The sequence below is a fragment of the Acipenser ruthenus genome, chromosome 4, assembly GCF_902713425.1.
Source record: "Acipenser ruthenus chromosome 4, fAciRut3.2 maternal haplotype, whole genome shotgun sequence".
NCBI lineage: Eukaryota > Metazoa > Chordata > Actinopteri > Acipenseriformes > Acipenseridae > Acipenser > Acipenser ruthenus.
Genome location: NC_081192.1, coordinates 87736248 through 87756782, shown reverse-complemented (window position 1 = coordinate 87756782; position 20535 = coordinate 87736248). Strand labels below are relative to the sequence as shown.

At 41.5% G+C, this 20535-nt stretch overlaps 1 protein-coding gene across 2 annotated transcripts; it reads left to right on the top strand.

Moving 5' to 3' along the window:
- Positions 1 to 3854: 3854 nt before the first annotated feature.
- On the top strand, positions 3855 to 20319 carry naprt (nicotinate phosphoribosyltransferase). Of its 2 annotated transcripts, XM_033999266.3 has the most exons (14): positions 4003 to 4129; positions 6097 to 6194; positions 8211 to 8338; positions 10344 to 10426; positions 11565 to 11695; positions 12526 to 12641; positions 13112 to 13308; positions 15098 to 15238; positions 16607 to 16691; positions 17075 to 17155; positions 17857 to 17959; positions 18450 to 18604; positions 18751 to 18858; positions 19597 to 20319. In XM_033999266.3, the coding sequence occupies exons 2-14, from the start codon at positions 6191 to 6193 to the stop codon at positions 19657 to 19659; spliced, it is 1395 nt and encodes a 464-aa protein (XP_033855157.3). In that variant the 5' UTR covers positions 4003 to 4129; positions 6097 to 6190; the 3' UTR covers positions 19660 to 20319. The 2 variants fall into 2 exon arrangements, with proteins under 2 accessions (XP_033855156.3, XP_033855157.3); XM_033999265.3 differs by lacking the exon at positions 6097 to 6194 and having other exon boundaries at positions 3855 to 4129.
- The last annotated feature ends 216 nt before the right edge of the window (positions 20320 to 20535 follow it).

Here is a 20535-nt window from a genome sequence, read left to right as displayed (position 1 = left end):
GGGATTAAAAATTACTTGTTTTAAAAAGGACTATTGCATAATTTAGTAAGGAAGCATACATTCACTTGTGAGATGTGCTCAAATAAAGATGCAGATTATAATGTTGCTACTGTTAATGATTTAAAACCAAGAAGTACAAAATGTATGTTTTTATATTTGAATTAGTTTTTTATTTTATTCTTAATATATTTGAAGTATTTCCTGATAACGCTGCAGTGCAAAAACAAGCATGAAAACACCCATCCCTCACCACGGCTGTAAACTCAGAATGGGAGTTATCAGTATTACGAAAGCTGAAGTAGGTACAGAATAGTATGCAATAGGAAATGGCAATGAATAGTTTAATGAAAATTGGGTAAGTGGTATTTTAGATCTAGATGTCATTACGTAAGCAAGTTAGGCGTTGGTATCATAGTAAAGTCTGTTAATGATGGATTTACAGTATGTGGAACAACTTCTTGTGCTCTCAAGATGCATGTAAAAATGGAAGTGTGACGTACAGGCAGGCGCCTCCATGTGTCCCTACAATCCTCCCAGTCCTCCCAATATCTTCTGCTAAAGCATGTTCATGCTACGTTTCATCGCAATTGAATAAGCAGTTCTCCAGATATATGGGGAAAATATGTAGGGTGAAACACGCAAATGCGACCACCTCCACTATATGAACTGCACCCTCAATGATGCTGCAGCTCAGGTACTTGGCTGAGGTAGGTTCCTGATTGTGATGTCACCGTTTTGAACTGATTTTGCAGTTGAATGGCGTTACCTTGTGTGTGTGTGTGTGTGTGTGTGTGTGTGTGTGTGTGTTTTTTTGTGATATAGAGAATGCAGCACAGTAAAAAAATAATAATAATAATTAAATAGTGGTATGGTTGACATTAATGGTTGAAAGATCCTCAGCATTATATAATAAAGAATATTGAATGACAAAATTATGCTTTAGACATTGATTCACTGGATACGGGTTTACACTTTTATGATCCTGCATTTTGTGGTGTTCTACTGGTGGTTAACAATATGCTTTATATTTACAGCTGGTTTCACAGACCCCAGTTATTCCTACTATTGGAAATGACAGCACATTTAAAATTAGCTACATAATTTTGAATTATTTATTGAATTGCTCTCTGTCTCTCAAATTCAAATAAGATTTATTAGCATGACAGGGATGCTCCTGTATTGCCAAAGCATTTAAACACAATAGAAATCAATAATGTCCACACACATAATGAACAAATAAAACCCTCATTCCCAATACATATTTAGAACAATCTCCCAATATAAACAAACAGACACTGCTTTATTATATATAGATATACATCCATATATAACTCTTTTTCCCCCTTGTCAGTCTTCTGTTACCCCAGTAACACCAGTAGCTGTGTTCACAGGTCACAGTGAAAAGTCTACACTGTCCCTCAGACTGTGGCAGGCCGACAGCTATTGTCTGCACCTGCTCTCCTAGCAGGATTGGTAGTTTTGTTGTCAGACAGGTGTATGAATTGGGTCATCTGACTTGAGAATTTAAGGAAATACTTGTCCCTTATTTCATTGTATTTGGATCAAGATAACAGTGCATCTCTGTCTCCACCTCTCCCAGCTCACAGTTATAGCACGGCCTGTTCTCTCTGGCATTCCAGGATTTCTTTTGTGCCGGCCTGTTTCAATGGTCGGGCTGTGGTCACAGAGTCTTTACTTGGTTAGAGTTTGTCATTGTTTTGAGTCTTTTTACTCTGACAAGGTATTCTGTCAAGGTAAAGTTTCTGTTTAGAGCCCAATAGCATTCAAGTTTGTTTTGTAATTTACGTTTCATTTTTCCAGTTTTCAATGTGTTTCAAGTGTTTTTCAAATTTTGGTCAAATATAAATATACACACATTTATTTTAGTTTTACTTTTCTAATTAAATCTGTGGTGTATATACGGTATACTTATTCAATTTAAGATTTGAGAGCAGATGTCTAACCCGAACCCTCTTTTCCACTGTACAACCGAGCCACGCTGGGGCCGTACTGAGCCCTCACTGTGCAGTTGGAGAGCCTGGGTTGTTTTTGAGCCGTGCTACTGACGTCACACACAACGAAAGACAGTTGTTCTTAATTATTGTTAATTACCTTAGTTTGTCAAAAGATGAGCAAACATATGGTGTTCAAAAAGTTAATAGACCAACGGTACTGCTGTATCTTGTATTGCTATATTTTGTAAATAATACACGGATGAAAGCTACATTTGCATCCTGAGCCATTCGAAAAAAAGTGATAATACCACAGTAGTGACGTCAAAAAGTGATCGTTCCGCTAGAGGAAAATATACTTGAACTTTGACCCATTCGACTCGTGGTTAATAATGATCTGTACAGCACTGAAAAACACAACTAGCCCTGCACAAGACCCTTTGCGTTCCCACCACCTCATTAAAAAGAACAACTCCCGTACTGCACACCGAGCCGATGTGCTTCTGTTGTGTAATGATTGTGTATCCAGGCGCTTGTCAAACACTTCCTTTCACACAATGATTTGAACTTTCGTATTTCATATTTTACTACACCAAAAAGCTGAAAAAAGGCATAGCAATTTTATGTATTTTATGTAAGAGTTTTAAAAACTTTAAAAGAACCCTAAAGTTGCACAATATATACCACAGTATGAATTATTCTATTATTAAGATCTATAATTTGCTCAAAACAACGTGGTGCAGCAGTTTGTTAGAAAAATGTTATCGTGTAAAATAAATAAAGTACTTTCTTCAGCTGGTGGTAAACACAATTAGAGAATGATCGATTATATTGCTTAAAATACAAATATATTTACCGATACAGGCTATTAGTTAAGAGCAGAGATGAGTGGTTTATTTTTGGCACGGGATAAATAAAATAGTGTATAGCAACACCATTAAAATGTACTTTATGCTAAAAACGTATGTTATTTGATGTTAAATAAGCTTCCGATTATATTACACGTGGAGTTTGTACAAAAAATATATTTATTCACTTACCTAAAAAAAAAAAAAAAGTTTGAATACTGTAAATAAAATTGAGATATTGAAACTTCTTGGCGTCGTTGACAGTTTACTTCAAACCCATTATCAAAATACTGTATCGATTGAAATGATCTTCCTCAGACACTGCTAAGATTGCAAGTATCTTTGCTTGTGGGGGGGGGCAGCAGGATACATTTTACTGATACCGACTTAATGAAGTTCAATAGTTATGTTGAAGGGGGGGGGGGAAGAAGGTTTAAAAAATATGATTTGCCAAAGATATCCCGTTTAAGGACAGTTTTTTTTTTCTAGAGTTGTTTTTTGTTTGGGTTTCCAAAATAAATAAATAAATAAAACCACTGCGCGAGCGCAACGAGAGCCATATGGTACAGCTGTGCAGTATTTTGTTTGACTATATTTCTGTAAATAAGTTTAGAATGGTTTTATTTTCCCCATTTTTGTTTTGTTTATATTACTATAATAAAGGTCAAGGATGTGAAAGTTGGTAGAATTTTGAGTGTGTGAGTTGTGGACCTTACACGGGGTTTATGTCCATTTGTTTCAAATTGTCAGAAATTCGGGCATACACCAAGTTTCATTTCTGACGCACGACTCCTGCAATGCACACTCAAATATATAAAAAACACACACGTGTAATTAATAGTAAAGGTGCACGAAGTACAACACATACATAAGTTTCTAGGGCGTTTTTGGACACGACTCCTTCAGTTAAAATGACATATAGTCCAGTGAGGAGTTTGTTTTTAAGAATTAATTTCAAATAAGGCCAAGTGGTTCTAAGAAACAATGGTCGGGGTATGTAAACACTGTACTGATTGGTCTTGCGTTTTGAAAAAAATGAAAAACCTACAACTCCCAGACCGCCTAGCGGTTGTAGTTTGGCAACTCCAAAGATGGCTAGCAAAAGTGCAGCGAGTTTGGAGAAATATGTGAGGGAGCGGGTTCCGCCAATGCTAACTGACCAGTACCAGTTCACCATGGCTTACACGTACTGGAAGAGCGGCCGACACCAGGATGAGGCCGTGTTCGAGTTATTTTTCCGTGAAAATCCCTTTGGAGGCGAGTTTTCGCTCTTTTCAGGACTCACAGATTGCTTGCTGTTTCTGAAAAACTTCAAGTATACGGAGCAAGGTAAGGGTAAGCCAAGGGACCGTCTCAAAACTACTTAAACTCATGGCTCTTTATCATTTCAATAATAGACGTAACTGAGGGTAGTTCTAAAACCCAGGACTGGGCGAAGCAGGGCTAATGTGAGTTTCTAATCTTGCTCTAACTCCTGGCTCCTCATTGTTTTAATGACAGACTTTATTTAGGGCAGTTCTGAAACCCAGGGCTAGTGTGATTTTTAGAAGGTCTTGTAGAAGGTATGACAAAGAGCTTGTTGCTAGAGGTCTATGTGCACGCGGTTGATTGTCCTTTTGGACCTTTATCTGTGCTTAATTAATGGCGTGCACACATAGTGCTGTAGAAATGACAGGGCAGCAGTGTGGAGTAGTGGTTAGGGCTCTGGACTCTTGACCGGAGGGTCGTGGGTTCAATCCCCGGTAGGGGACACTGCTGCTGTACCCTTGAGCTGTAACCTTTACCTAGATTGCTCCAGTAAAAACCCAACTGTATAAATGGGTAATTGTATGTAGAAATAATGTGATATCTTAACAATTGTAAGTCGCCCTGGATAAGGGCGTCTGCTAAGAAATAAATAATAATAATAAATAATTATGATTTGAAAGGCTGGGTATGTACATGTTGTATATAAAGACGACTGGAGTCGGGTCTCGAACCAAAGGTGAGGGTGCGAACAAAAGTCAAGTTTAACTACCACGCGATAGTTCCTTCATCAAGAGGGCACTATTGCTATAAGAAAACTATTTTTTTCATTATTTTCTGTAAAAAAAAAACCCTTTAAAACCTACATTTACCTTGAACTTGTAAAGGATCACATACATAATTAGAGAAAAAAACTCAATAACTTTATTAAACACATTACTTGTCAGAGCTGCTTATAGTTTATCTGAACAGTGGCAGATATCTGAATGGAGCAATATTACTGAACTGTCCATGTCTTGGTTTGTTGTTGTAAAACATGCTGTGTCTGAGCTCCAGTCGAGCTGACAGGCTGTGATTGGCTGACTCGGCAGTTGCAGGTACAGGATTGGTTGCATTCATCGATGCAAAATAAATCTGGACCAATTGTTTTTTTGTTCAGTATTTACTGTCCAATAGATGTGATCTACGCTTAAAAATATAGCCAATCAAAATGAAAAAGCCAGTACTTGCGCGGATTGATTTTAAATTTGATTCACAGGTGATGCGGTGATGTTCCAGTGGGTATCTACTGTGTATTAATGGAAGCCTGTGTGGTCCAGTGGTTAAAGAAAAGGGCTTGTAACTATGAGGTCCCCGGTTCAAATCCCACTTCAGCCACTGACTCATTGTGTGACCCTGAGCAAGTCACTTAACCTCCTTGTGCTCCGTCTTTCGGGTGAGACGTAGTTGTAAGTGACTCTGCAGCTGATGCATAGTTCACACACCCTAGTCTCTGTAAGTCGACGTGGATAAAGGCGTCTGCTAAATAAACAAATAATAATGCCCACTACAGCTGGAAGCTGATTGGCTTATGATACAGAATCATTTTCTAATAGTCACTATATTAAACAAATAACTTTTTTTACTTGTCAGACCTGCTTATAGTTTATCTGGACAGTGCCAGGTATCTGAATGGAGCAATATTACTGAACTGTCTCTGTCTCGGTTTGCTATTGTTGAAAGATGCTGTGTCTGACTCCAGCTCCAGTCATTCTGACAGGCTGTGATTAGCTGACTATTAGGAAACAGCCAATCAGCTTCCAGCTATAGCGGCTAAATTTTCCTGCGGCAAGCCGATTTGTTCCACTCTCGGATCTGCCCGAAAAAAAATAAACAGAGGGTCCTATGGGAGACTGACACAACTTTTTGAATCATTATTTGTTTAAAGTAAGTCTTGACCCAGAATTACAGGTTATGGTTACTTTTGAGCGACAGCCACGGTTACGCGACCTGTCTGACTTCTGACAGTCAAATAAACTTTAATGGTGGGATATGTCTTGGTTTCCCCATAGATACAGGAGATAACCACAGTTCCCTGTGGTTCCCAAGACACTCCCACCAAAAGAGCAGTCCTAATCAAAGTCTGCCCGCAGCCGGAGTCCACTAATGCGTGAGTACTCACACTACTGACCCTTAAATCAACCATACAAGGTCCCTCCCAACCATTACCCCAATGCTTACCTACTTCTGGTATCAGAAATCGGGAAGCCACGTCACACTCCATAACTGCAGGGCAGTTCCACATGACATGACTGGACTCATGGCACTGGTAGCAGACTGGGATGAAGGGCGCCAATGGCCGGCAACAGGGTGGGGAGCCCTCTTCTACCCCAGCTGGGGGCCAACCTCGGTCTCCAGTGTTGTGGAGGGAGGGCGCCCATTGGGGTTCGAGGGGGTGCAGAGCCAGGGGTCTTCAGGACTGGAGGAGGTGCCCTGGATGCGAAGGCAGAGAATCCTCAATGGCTTCGGCCAAGCCTATGGCTTCCTCCAGCGTGGCTTGTGGTGGCTGACCCAGGCTTGCATCTCTGCTCCCACCACATGATTGAACTGTTCCTGTGCCATGAGTTCAACCACCTCATCAACCACCAGATCAGCTGATCCTTCTGTTGTTGCCCCACCACGCTGGGTCTGACTCCAGGGGCACGCTGGTACTCCCGGAACTGGTGGCGATAGGTCTCTCCAGTGATGCTGAGTCGCTGGAGGATCGCCTGCTTGACCTGATCATAATCCAGGGCGGCCTCATCCGCCATGGCTCGGTAGGCCTGTGCTTCCCCGATCAAGCAGGGGGCAAGTTGGGTGGCCCACCATTCCCGAGGCCACCATTGCCACCCGCTCAAATGTGATGAGGTAGATCTCAGGATCATCATCCAGCATCATCTTCTTCAGCTTTGGCACAACAACAATCCAAAGCACACATCAAAATCTACTTCAGAATGGTTAAAGAAGAATAAAATCAAGGTTCTGGAATGGCCTTGTCAAAGTCCTGATCTAAATCTGATTCAGAATCTTTGGTATGAGTTGAAGAAGGCTGTGCACAAGAGGTCCTCAGAATTTGAATTAACTGGAACAATTTTGCATTGAAGAATGGTCACATATCACTAAAGAATCACGCCAAAAGCTCATTGACAAATATCCTAATCGTTTAATAGAGGTTATTATTGCTAAAGGTGCCTCCACTAGCTATTCATTTCATTTTCCTTGTCAGGGTATGAATACCCTTGAATTAGCATTTTTGCTAAAAAAAATTGCTGAAATAAATAATTGCAGACATCTATTTCTTGTAACTTTTTTTCCTCATCCACAAAAGCAAAACTTTTGCTACAAAAGATTTTTCCTATAATTATTTGTTTTTGAGAAATTTCTAGAAATTATAAATTTCCATTGGGGTATGTAACATTTTGACTACAACTGTATATATTTAGACACTGCAAGAGCTTGTATTGAACATTTTAATACTATAGTGCTACTTTGGGTGTTAATTTATTATTTTGTGTTGTTTTTTCACATGGGACACTGCAATTTTTTGCTTACAGAGATTATGTAAAGCCCTTTATTTTAGTGGACCGAAAATTTTACATGTTTATATATTTTTTTAAATGTAGCGGATTTCATTGTAGCATTTTACACCCAAATGTGTTTTTTCATTGGACACTGTAGCTTTAAAGGTTAATGTTTGTTTTGTGAAAAGATTTGAAATGACAAAACAGTGGACATACTGCAGCAGCTTTGAATTGTATTTCACCAGTCATTAAATATGTTAACTGCACTTCTTGATGGTTTAGCATGACTATGTGTTGTGCTCTACCTTTTGAATTTTAAGCATGCCTAATTGTAAACGTCTTCTATCTACCACATGTTAATAATACTCCCCCTGCAATAATGCCTGTAATTTCACCCTTCTCTGAGTCAACGTCCCCCCCTTTTGCCTTAACAGCAGATATTTATGGTCCCAAAATACAAACTGATTTTCACCCAATCAAAGTTAGAGCGGCCAGTAAGCCCATTCATGGCAAAGCTGCTCAGACCTTTCCTGGAGTGAATATCGGCTTGTGTAGTACAGCACCCTATGCAGTATTCTTTATATTTGATTAATTTATTATTATTATTTTTTGTTTAATTTTCTCAGATGTCGCCTTCCTGAAAAGTGTTCTGCCCAGTACGACGGAGGAAGGTTTTTTCCGTTATTTGCTCACCATGGACGCCAGCGGAGTTTCTGTCTGCTCCTTTCCCGAGGGATCTGTGGTGTTCGACAGAGTAAGTGCCAAGGAGCCTGCAAACTACGAGATGTGTAGACTAGCGCAGTCTTACTCTGTCAGGCATAGTGTATTACTGAACCATGTTCTTAAGATAGTCTGCCTTTGATTCTTGACGTTCATTCATTAAAACGACTGTTACTGAGCTAGTGCCGTTTGAACCAGCTAGGTTAACGTCAAATAGGGCTCCCGAGTGGTGCATCCGGTAAAGGCGGATACAGTGCCTATAGAAAGTCTACTCCCCCTTGAACTTTTTTGAACTTTTTGCCTCAGAGTTTCATGCATTTAAATGAGGATTTTTCCCACTTATCTACACACAATACTCCACACTGTTAAGGGGAAAAAAGTTTTTATTGAGAAAAAAATTATATATTAAAAATACAAAACTGAAAGATCATAATTGGATAAGTCGCACCCCCCTGAGTTAATACTTGGTAGAAGCACTTTTGGCAGCAATTACAGCGGTGAGTCTGTTGGGATAGGTCTCTACCAACTTTGCACACCTAGATTTGGCAATATTTGACCATTCTTCGATTGGATTTAGGTCGGGGCTCTGACTGGGCCACTCAAGGACATTTACCTTTTTGTTCCTTAGCCACTCCAGTGTAGCTTTGGCTGTGTGCTTTGGGTCGTTGTCATGCTGAAAGGTGAACTTCCGTCCCAGTTTCAGCTTTCTTGCAGAGGGCAGCAGGTTTTCCTCAAGGACTTCTCTGTACTTTGCTCCATTCATTTTCCCGTCTATCCTGACAAGTGCCCCAGTCCCTGCCGATGAGAAACATCCCCATAACATGATGCTGCCACCACCATGCTTCACAGTAGGGATGGTGTTCTTTGGGTGATGCGCTGTGTTGGGTTTGCACCAAACATAAAGCTTTGCATTTATGCCAAAAAGTTCCATTTTAGTTTTGTTAGACCACAAAACCTTTTGCCACATGGCTACAGAATCTCCTGAGTGTTTTTTTGCATACTTCAAACGGGATTCAAGGTGGGCTTTCTTGAGTAATGGTTTCCTTCTTGCCAACCTACCATACAGGCCAGATTTGTGGAGTGCTTGGGATATTGTTGTCACATGCACACTTTGACCAGTCTTGGCCATAAAAGCCTGTAGCTCTTGTAAAGTTGTCATTGGCCTCCTGGTAGCCTCTCTGATCAGTCTCCTTCTTGCTCGGTCATCCAGTTTGGAGGGACGGCCTGATCTAGGCAGGGTCTTGGTGGTTCCATACACCTTCCACTTCTTAATAATCATCTTGACCGTGCTCCAAGGGATATTCAAGGCCACTGATATTTTTTTTATACCCATCCCCTGATCTGTGCCTTTCAACAACTTTGTCCCGGAGTTCTTTTGAAAGCGCCTTGGTGCTCATGGTTGAGTCTTTGCTTTGAAATGCACTACCCAGCAGAGGGAACCTACAGGAACTGCTGAATTTATCCTGAAATCATGTGAATCACTACAATTTAACACAGGTGGAGGCCACTTAACTTGGTGTGATTTTGAAGGCGATTGGTTACACCTGAGCTGATTTAGGATTGCTATTACAAGGGAGGTAGACACTTATCCAACCAAGCGATTTCAGTTTTTATTTTTAATTAATTTTCTACAAATTTCTAGAATATTTCTTTTTAATTTGTAGGTTGTGGGGTAGGAATTGTAGATAAATGAAAAAAATAAAAATATTTTAATGCATTTTAATTCCAGGCTATAAGGCAACAAAAGATGAGAATTTTGAAAGGGGGTGTAGACTTCTATAGGCACTGTACATGCAGTCAGCACACGCACCTTCCTGTTAATGAGACCGTTAAGAGACCCTCACACTTTATCAATCGTAGGGTGGATTTCCACAGCACCCAGTGATAAATAAATGGGAATCAAAACTCATTTCAACATTGAAGATTGAGAGACTTCCAGTCTAAATGTTTGTCGCTGAACTTACTACGTTTCTTTTAGTATTTCCAGGTGCTTTGTAGGGCTTTCAGAGCCCCTGTGTGAATGCATCCTGTTTGTTTAGGTGCCCCTAATGGAGGTAAATGGGCCTCTGGCCGTGGTGCAGCTGCTGGAAACCAGTCTACTCTGTCTGGTCAACTACGCCAGGTGAGCCAGACCAGCACTTACCTTCAAAGTGATTGTAGCTAACAAAACCATCCCTTACATCTTCCATTTGCACTCCGTTAGCTACATAGATCTCAAATGTGCAGATTGGAAAGAAACACAAGTTATAGCACACTTGTCTCTTCATTTTAGAACATATCTGGCAGTGTGTAGTAGTGGTTAGGGGTCGTGGGTTCAATCCCAGGGGGGGTCACTGTTGCTGTACCCTTGAGCAAGGTACTTTACCTAGATTACTTCAGTAAAAACCCAACTGTATAAATGGGTAATTGTAAGTAAAAAATAATGTGTAAAAAAATAATGTAATTGTATGTAAAAATAATGTGATATCTTGTAACAATTGTAAGTCGCCCTGGATAAGGGCGTCTGCTAAGAAATAAATAATAAATAAATAAATACACATGGTTAAAGAAAGTTCTCAGTTTCTATGCCTTGTTGGCAGGATATCTGTTACTCTTGCACTTCTTAGGTCACCTCAGGTGGGCCGTGTTTCTGGCTGAAAGGATGTGTCAGTAGGGGAAGCTGCTGGTTAGTTATTGACAGGAAAAAAGGTCATGAAGGGGTGGGGACAGTTTTACCCTTCAGGGGACTAAACCAGTGCAAGACTAACTGAAAGCATGGCTTGTGCAAACAGAGATTGTGTTAACCAACTGCTGTACCAGATATTATGTTTTAAAATAAAAATGGATGTTTAGTGTTTGATTTGTTTCTTTCTGGTCAAAGTGTTCATTATATTGTTGCTGCAATCACAATTCAGATCCTCGTGTACCCAAACCAAGCCTGCTTGTTACACTTGTTCAGACCTCTTTGCTTTATCTTTTGGCCTTCCCTTTATATCCCTTTGTGTCTGATTTTGCTAAATTGAACATAACTTAAAATGGTTGTAGCTAACAAAAGAATTCCAGAAATCTTACTGTCCGTGCACTTCCATTTGCACAGTATGCCTGAAATGTGCAGTTTTATTTTTGCACAGTAATTTTGCAGTTTTGCATACCAGTGCTTTACCATATTTGCACTGTGCTTTATTACACTTTACTATAAATTTACTGTGGGAAACTTTTAATATGGGATGTTACTGACAGATCTGTCTAAATAAGTCGAGTTAATAAGTTGTGTGTCTCAGCCTGGTGTCCAGTAACGCTGCGAGGCTCCGTCTGGCCGCAGGTCCGAAGAGGAGGATGTTAGAGATGGGGCTGAGGAGAGCGCAGGGGCCGGACGGGGGACTGTCTGCATCCCGCTACTCCTACATCGGGGGTGAGTGTCAGAGAACCCCCCCCCTCTACACAGCACACACACACACACTACAGGGGTGCAGAAAGACTTGGGGTGGGACCTCGTCTTAATCCTGGGCTCTTCTATAAGTCAGTACGGCATGTGTCGGGTAGAACTGATTATTCGGATCGAGCTCTCCACAGAAATCAGATACTGACAATCAGGTGAGGGCCACTGGTGTTGATCGGGCTCATTTACCTTTCCAAGAGAAACAAGTGAAGAAACAGCTGGATTTGTGTGGCTTGCTGTTGGTGAGCCAAGCAGATGTTTCCTGTTTCATTTTGAATGGTAAGTTAGCCTAATCAACACCAACTAACCTTGCCCGATTGCCAACATCTGATTTCTGTGGAGCGCTCAAGCCCAATAATCGAATAAGTTTGGGTTCTGTGCCAAATAATTTCTGTTATAGTTAGGACACCCCACACACCAACATATGAACTTATTATAAATAACAAAAATGACTGTATGTTCTGTGCTCAGAATTACATAAATCACATATCAGAAATCAACCAATCACAGTGAAGTATTTGCCAAAATTGTATACAGGTTGTCATCCCGTGCATAGAACACCACACCTAATACCAATGTTCAAACATCAAAACAAAACAAAAAAACATACATACCTTATACCTTTTAAGAAAATATTACCAACATTGCAGAAATAGAAAAGGAAGAAATTAAATGACTGCAATCTGAACAAGGTAAAGTATGTTTATTCCTTTAATGTTACTGGGGGGCAGTAACGGTAATGTGTTTTATACACAAGATAAGATGTACTGGAATTTCTGACAAATCCTTAACTGTTTCTTCAGGGTTTGACATGACCAGCAACATGCTCGCCGGGCAGCTCTTTGGAATACCAGTGTCAGGGACCATGGCACACTCTTACATCACTTCCTTTTCCTCCCTGGAGGAAGTGCGGCATCGCGTACGTCATGCTGAGGATAAAAACGAGAGGGGATGAGGAGGAGAGAGAAGGGGGCCAGAGGGCAAGAGGGGGAGTGAGGCGGGGGCAGGGGAAAGAGGAGTACCTGGGAGCAAGGGGAAGAGGAGAGTAGAGGATAGGGACAGGGGCAGGGAGAGGGTGGATGAGGGGGGAAAGAAGGGGGATTAGACAGATATATCACGATGCAAAAGCACTCAAAGCTACTTAGAGTCAACCGAATGATTCTTGAACGATAACTATATATTATTTGGTATGAATATGTCATTTAAGCTTAAAAAACAGTGCATCGTTAATGATGTTGTTACACAAAGCAGCCCACAATGACCAGAACGTGTATCGCGATGCATATTGTGATCCAGTAGAGTAGGCAGCGGGTTTGTCTTTGTGACTGCATGCCCAGTTCTTGTGGCTGTGAAGAGTTTTCTCCCATCCTCTCCTCTGTCTCTCCCCAGACCCTGGCCCCAGCCCTGGGGGAGGGCCCGGCTCTTGACCTGGTGTCTCTGAGTCAGGCCTGGCTGCCCCGGGTTTGCTCCCTCCTGCAGGTGACGCATAGTGAGGTGAACGAGGGGGAGCTTGCTGCCTTCATCTCCTATGCACTCACCTTCCCCAGGAACTTCCTGGTGCTGCTTGACAGCTACAGCGTCATGAGGTACGTGAGGACACTGCTGAGCGATAGTGGCAGGGGACAAAATAATATTAAATCATCATTTGATCTTATTATGCATCATACAAGCTGCCCACCTGGACTATCACATGTATTGTGATACCTAGCATATCGTGACCTGCACATTGTGATAGGTATACAGCAGTGACATTATTGTATCGTTGCACACCTAGCGGACAGACAGGCGTATCTTCCACTTTCACCCAGGTGAGCATGAATCTGTGTCCTCCAGGTTTGTTTATGGGTGGCATTAAAGATGTTCTAGCTAATAAACTATATAGGCCTCAAATGTAAACAAACACATGTTATAGTAACCACCTATTGTTATTTTAATATGGTAGTACACTAGCTTAAAGAAATCTGTATGCAAACCTTGCTTTCAGATAGCTTGGTCACCCCTGTCATTAACTAACCAGCTGCTGCTTCCCCTAAAGTGCAGGTGTAACAGATTTCCTGAGTATGGCATGTAAACTGATAAATGTGTTTAACTTAGTGTCAGATATCGTGTTTTAAAATGACAATACATGTTTACTATAACATGTGATACTTTCAAAACTGCACATTTGAGACCTATGTAACTAATGGAAATGCAAAGCAGGAGAGATTTATGGAGCTGTTCTGTTGGCTGCAATCACTGGAAGGAGGTTGTATATTTAATTGAATGGCAGTTTATAATTCTTCACACAAACCTGAATCTTAGCCCTTGAGCCATATCTATAAAACATCATAAGTTTATGTATAATTAAAGTTTAGTACTCCAGCAAGTTAGGAGTCTACTTAAGTGACCTAGATAAGGACCCCCGCTTAACATTTCAGAACTTGTCATTTTATGAATACAGCCCTTTGTCTCTAGTATCCAATATAATACTGAAAAATAATGATCAGATTGTTGCTGTGCTCTACCAGACCCTCTGCTGTCACCTGTCAACCAAGACAGGTACTGCAGCTCAGTTGTTGAGCACGTGAATTTCTAAGCTTGAAAGAAAAGAATATTTAATAACTGCGCTCTTGAAGGGCTTCTAATTGGGATTTTCTTTTTTTTTTTTTTGGTTAGTTACAAAAATGGCCAGCATGTTTATTCTTAAGGTTTAACCAACACAATGTACCTTTATGAAAGTTTCCCATAGTAAAAGCACAGCAAATTAATAAAGCACAGTGAAAGCATGGTAAAGCATAGGCAAGCACTGTACAGCACAGAGACGTCTGATTAAAGCAAAATGCAAAGCATACCATTGGAAAATCAGCGATGTAACACCCCTGGCACGGACCGCATGTACGTTAGCTTGCAGTTTGAGTCGGTGCTTACAGGGGGACCCGTGACTTCTGTTAAATTCAGGGTTTATCTTCTTGGTTGATAATGCTATGTGCACTTTCCTAGTCATTTCTAATAATATCTTTATTATAAAATGAAAACGAATCGAACCACATCTCTGTTAATAATACTGAGATGTTTCAGTCAGTTATTTGTCATTGATTTATTTATTTTTAAACTAAGGCTGTAGATTAAAAGTCTAACCCGTTTGTGTTTAAACTGTCACACACATTTCCAGTGCTTTAGTATTTACAGTCATCTTTCTGTTTTACATTTGCGCTTATTTCAAGTTTGCTGTTGATTTTTTGCATTGTGTGTTACCGTGGTTATTCTAAAAGGGGAGTGGTTTATTTCAGTAGTTAGCAGCACATCAGTGCTGGAGGAGTGTCTCCTCCCTGTCCTGTCATTGTAAAGCCCTGACCCTGTGCGAATTCCCTCTCCCCTCCCTGCTATGACCCTCAGGAGCGGGGTGCTGAATTTCTGCGCCGTCGCCCTGGCGCTGTGCCAGCTGCACTACCAGCCGATCGGGGTTCGACTGGACAGCGGGGACCTCTGCGGGCAGTCAGTGGAACTGCGCCGAATATTCCTGGCCTGCAGCTCCAGGTTGGTGGACAAGTCTTCTTGTTTACTGTCCCCTTTTCTTTGATGTTCTTGCAGTTATCCATAACTATTAAACACTCAATCATGCTGAATTGAGAAATACTAAAAGAAACTTACATTTCAGTTTCTTTTTATATTTCTGTGTCCTTGCAATAATTCTGAGTGGTTCTTGTTGCAATTGCTCAAATAGTCTCTGTTGCTTTGACTGAGTTCAGGAGCTGCTTCTCAGTTCTAGTTGCCTGCTATAGACATATGTAATCTAGGCTAGATCAGCTAAAGAGTCTTAATATTAGTAAGCGGCAGGACCATCTAGTGCAGGGGTGCACAATTCCGGTCCTGGAGGGCCGGTGTCCCTCCTGGCTTTTGTTCCAACCTTGCCCTAAATTACTTAATTGGACCAATTATTACCAATTATTGGTCTAATTAAGTAATTTAGAACACAGTTGGAACAAAAGCCAGGAGGGACACCGGCCCTCCAGGATCGGAATTGTGCACCCCTGATCTAGTGCATAGCAGTGTGTTGCCAGCAAAACTAAAGGAAACTTGTTTCCAAGATCACTAGATGACGCTGATGGTTACTTCTATGAAGACATTTTGGCTGATCTTGCCTACATTACATATAACTACGACAAGCAACTAGAACTAAAGAGTAGCTCCTGAACTCGGGTGAAAGTACCTTGACACCGTCTTTGAGTAATTGCAAGTAATACCACTCGAGTGATTAGAAACATCATAAAGAGGTAAGGGGGCAGTAAAACTAAGGAAATGGCCTTTGTAGCAGCTTACTGTTTAATTGAGTACTGAAAGATGTGTGCTCAGTGATTTAAAAACCCTCCATGTCCCAAAGAACATAAGAAACAGAAGAACATTTACAATCGAGCGGGCGCCATTTGACCCATCAGTGCTTGTCTGGTTCCTAGTAGCTGATTGATCTCAAAACTGTGTCAAGTGGGATCTTAAAGGATCCCAATGATTCAGTATGAACAACATGGAAACCCATTCCATTCCCTCACCACTCTGTGTAAAGAAGCGTCTCCTACCCTCTGTCCTGAGTGACTTCATATTCAACTGTTTCCTCTGGTCCTGGTTTTCTATGCTGGTTAGAGATTGTCAACTCCTTTTAAGATTATAAAGACTTCAATCAAACCCCTCTATAATTCTTTGTTCTAAATAGATTCAGTTCTATCAGCCTATCTCGTGCCTTTAAGCCCTGGGATTAGTCTGGCTGCTCTTCGCTGGACTCTCTCCAGGATTACAATGTCCTTTTGGTAATGTGGTGACCAGAATTGGACACAGTGTTCTAACTGGCGGCAGTGTTTGAAGCCATCCTTGTCCCTAGGTGGCAGTAGTGAGCTCCTGCTGTGTTCTCAGGTTTCAGGTAGCCGAGCTGCAGTCTCTGCTGATTGTTGGGAGCAACAACATCTCTGAGAAATCCTTGCTGGAGATGAATGGGCAGGTAAGACTGCTCTCTGCTACTCCAGTAGGTTAAAGAAAGTTATCAGTTGCTGTGCCTTATTCTCAGGACATCTGTTACACTTGCACTTTAAGGGTCACCGCAACAGTGTCTTCTGGGTCATGTTAGTGGCTGAAAGCATGTCAGTCAATAGGGGAAGCAGCTGGCTGGTTAATGACAGGAAAGAAGCATATTTATCCCAGTGCTACGATACCCACTATGTATTGTTTTATTGTCTATTGGAATTGTCTATATGTAATGTAAATTGCTATTGTCTATATGTATTGCATTGTGATGTCTATTGCTGTTGTCTTTGTGTATTGCATTGTGATGTCTATTGCTGTTGTCTATGTCTCGTATTCAGTGTATATTGCTTCATTCTCCAGGAGAATGAGATTGACGTTGTTGGTGTTGGGACCCATCTGGTGACCTGCCCATTGCAGCCCTCGCTGGGCTGTGTTTACAAGGTACCCACACCCCTCCACGGGAACTAGATGTGCAGCAGCGACAACAAGTTTAAATGCTACCACGCTCCAGTTTAGTTTACTAGTACAGCGCACCCTCGATACTCCACCATTAGATAATTCACGAATTGGGTTAATTCACTGTTAGGCCATGTTGAGAGCAAATGTAACAAGTCCTATACCTTACTATATAAGTCCTTCACAAATGCAATTTTCAGTATTTCACTGTGTTAGCGAGATAGGGAAATAAAGATGGAACATTGTGCTTGTGATCGTTTAGCCAGTCACTGAGATATCAGCCAGTCAGTTCATTCAGTTTTCGTTATTCAACTGTAAAACCCAGATTATCCAAACGCCTCTGTTATCTGAACAGCCCCTTGTTAACCTGTCCTGTTGTGTGCTGTGCCCTTTTACCCTGGTGTCATAGAAAATCTCTAGTATTTACAGAACAGTGCAGTGCTGTATACATGTTCATTGTTAAAGGGGTCGAATTACATCTTTTAGGAGATTTCTTGATTTGGGAAATAGAGGGGGGAAAAGGCATAAGAGACTAATGATCATTTAGGTGATAGTTTATAGTTTGTGGATTTTTATGAGTTTATTGGTGTTAACTAAACAGAGGAGTTTACATGTCTTATAGACCATAGATAATGGAACAGGGCATCCTCCCCCTCCCCTCTCCCTCTCCCTCTCCCCTGTCCCAGCTGGTTCAGGTGAATGGTGCCCCGCGGATGAAGCTCACTGAGGACTCTGGGAAGAGTACCCTGCCCGGGAGGAAGGCTGTCTACAGGCTGTTCAGCCAGGACGGTGAGCACAGACACAGAGCAGGACTAACTCTCTTGGTGCTGTGTATCTGCTGCGTGTAACTATGTTGTAACTCAGTGTAACATATATCATTCCTAAGTAGTAAACACGTGGTAGTACTGAATTCAATGACAGATGCTTCAACTAGAAGTCTTTTTCAATGTCTTCACAACGTCTTCTAAACTTGAGGCTCTGTCTGACTGTGTAACTCAAGAGTCTCTGTAATAACTCTGTAGTACCTCTATAGGAAGTCTGTCTCTGTGTAACTCTGTAGTACCTCTATAGGAAGTCTCAGTCTCTGTGTAACTCTGTAGTACCTATATAGTAGGTCTCAGTCTCTGTGTAACTCTGTAGTACCTATATAGTAGGTCTCAGTCTCTGTGTAACTCTGTAGTATCTCTATAGTAACTCTCAGTCTCTGTGTAACTCTGTAGTACCTCTATAGTAACATGGTGTCTCTGTGTGGCTCTTGGTGACTCTGTGTGCTGGACAGGTCACGCTTTCCTGGACCTGCTGGCTCTGAGGGAGGAGCCAGTCCCGGCGGAGGGGATTGCAGTGCAGTGCAGAGTGCTGGGAGGGTGGGAGGAGGAGACGGTGACTGCAGCACGCGTGGAGCGCATCCATCAGCAGTGCTTCACACAGGGCCAGGTACGCCATAGCTCTGTCTGTCTGTCCATAGAGGACGACATCCATTCACACAGGGGCAGGTACGCCATAGCTCTGTCTGTCTGTCTGTCTGTCTGTCTGTCCAGAGTTAGTCATGCTTGTTTAGCTCTCCTCCTCCTCTCCCTCAGATCAGCCAGACTCTTCCAAGCACTGCTGACATCCGAACCCGAGTCCAGGCTGCACTGAGCACGCTCCACCCAGGACAGAGGAGACTACAGCAGCCGGAGCGATACAAGGTGAAGAGCTCTAGTGTGTGTGTGTGTGTGTGTGTGTGTGTGTGTGCGTCAGTGTTTTAAATCTACATCTGCATAATCGGGTTCAAATAAGTGGTCCGCAGGTCTGCATGAAAACCAGAATCTAAACATGTATATTTAACAGCATAGATCATGCGTGCAAATGCAGACCACTGTTTGTGTTAAATCCTCAAAGCACAATAAGAGAACCCCTATATTTTCCTTGAAATTATTTTTGAGTGGTGTTTTTTCTATCATAAATCCACCTCACAGTGCCCCCAAAGCAAGCTGGCGTGACTCATCCCATAATCTGAGACTGCCTGTATACATTCCACAGTCTCCCAGCAACCACAGTACGGCCAATACCTTCAACTAGCACACAGGAAGCAGGAAGAATTTCTTAACTTGATTTATTGTCAATAAATCAATCATGTGCTCGCTCTTATCACACCCCTTTGTGAAATGCAGCTGTTCAACAAATACTGTGTGGCTTTCCTGTTATTGGTGCAACCTTTTATGCATTCATACATCAAAGTGTGTCAGAAACATCCTTGTGAAACATTAGTGACCTGTGCTGTCTGTAGATGGTCGCTGGCGTGTGTGTGCACTTAACTAAATCTTTACATGCTACAGAACGACTGTGCTACAGTTGAGTTGACTCCTGTCTGTGAGTCGCCATAGCTGCACTGCTCTTATTCCATTGCACTGACCTGCCTGTCCTGTCTGTCTCTCTGTCTGCAGGTAGCTGTGTCAGAGAAACTCTACTGCCTACTCAGGGACCTCAAGAACAGTTTGAAGAACTAGCTCTCTCAATCTGAAACCAGTTAAACCCATGCCTGATTATCGTTAGGGGCGTCATGATACACTGATGTCACAATACATATTCTGTTTGTGATGACCCTGATGGGCTGTTAGTATGATGCATAATAAGATCAAATGATAATTTAATGATGGACCACTTTGTTAAAACAACAAATTACATGATATCGGGGGAGAATATGTATTCACACCAACTATAAAACACACTAATTCATCATTCAAGAACCACTTTGTGAGCTACAATGAGCTATGGTGTGATCTTGCATCACAATGAAAATGATGCATACCTCTTTTAAGATGTGATATATCATGTAAAGAAAGTATCGCAATTCATCGATGCACATAATTGTCCAGGTGCACAGGTCTGTATGGAGAATGGGTAGTAAAGCACTGTGCTGTCCCAGTGACTGCCCTCCCCTCCCTCTGCAAGCAGGTTCATTCAGGTTTCGGGGTGGAAAATGGGTAATAGGTAATTCCCTTTAACATGTTGTTTTAAATATGTAGGTATTACAAAAATGAATAAAACATGTTAATTACACAATGTAAAATAAAACTTTCCCTGTTTGCTCAATCAATAGCAATCTGACATTGTGGTTCAATATAGAACCTGTTGTGATCAAAACAACTAAACCCACTCATATTTAATCTGCGATTATTTGTTGGTTTTGTTATAGAATCATTTTTATGGGGGTTTAGGTGGGGTGAAGTGAAAGATTTCCATGCTATATTAAAGTTCTCAGTAGTTTTTCCTTGTGCATCCAGAGATGAGTAACGGCTCATCTGAACATGTGCTTATAATCGAAGGAGATCCAGTGCTTGGTCAGCAGAGCTGCAGAGGGGAGGGGGTCCGATTGCAATCTG

Coding starts and splice junctions, on each gene's coding strand:
- naprt (XM_033999265.3), top strand. CDS start 3,892: ATGGCTAGCAAAAGTGCAGCGAGTTTGGAGAAATATGTGAGGGAGCGG. Junction 15,239..16,606: donor TTCCTGGCCTGCAGCTCCAG/GTTGGTGGACAA, acceptor CTGTGTTCTCAG/GTTTCAGGTAGCCGAGCTGC. Junction 17,960..18,449: donor CAGGCTGTTCAGCCAGGACG/GTGAGCACAGAC, acceptor TGTGCTGGACAG/GTCACGCTTTCCTGGACCTG.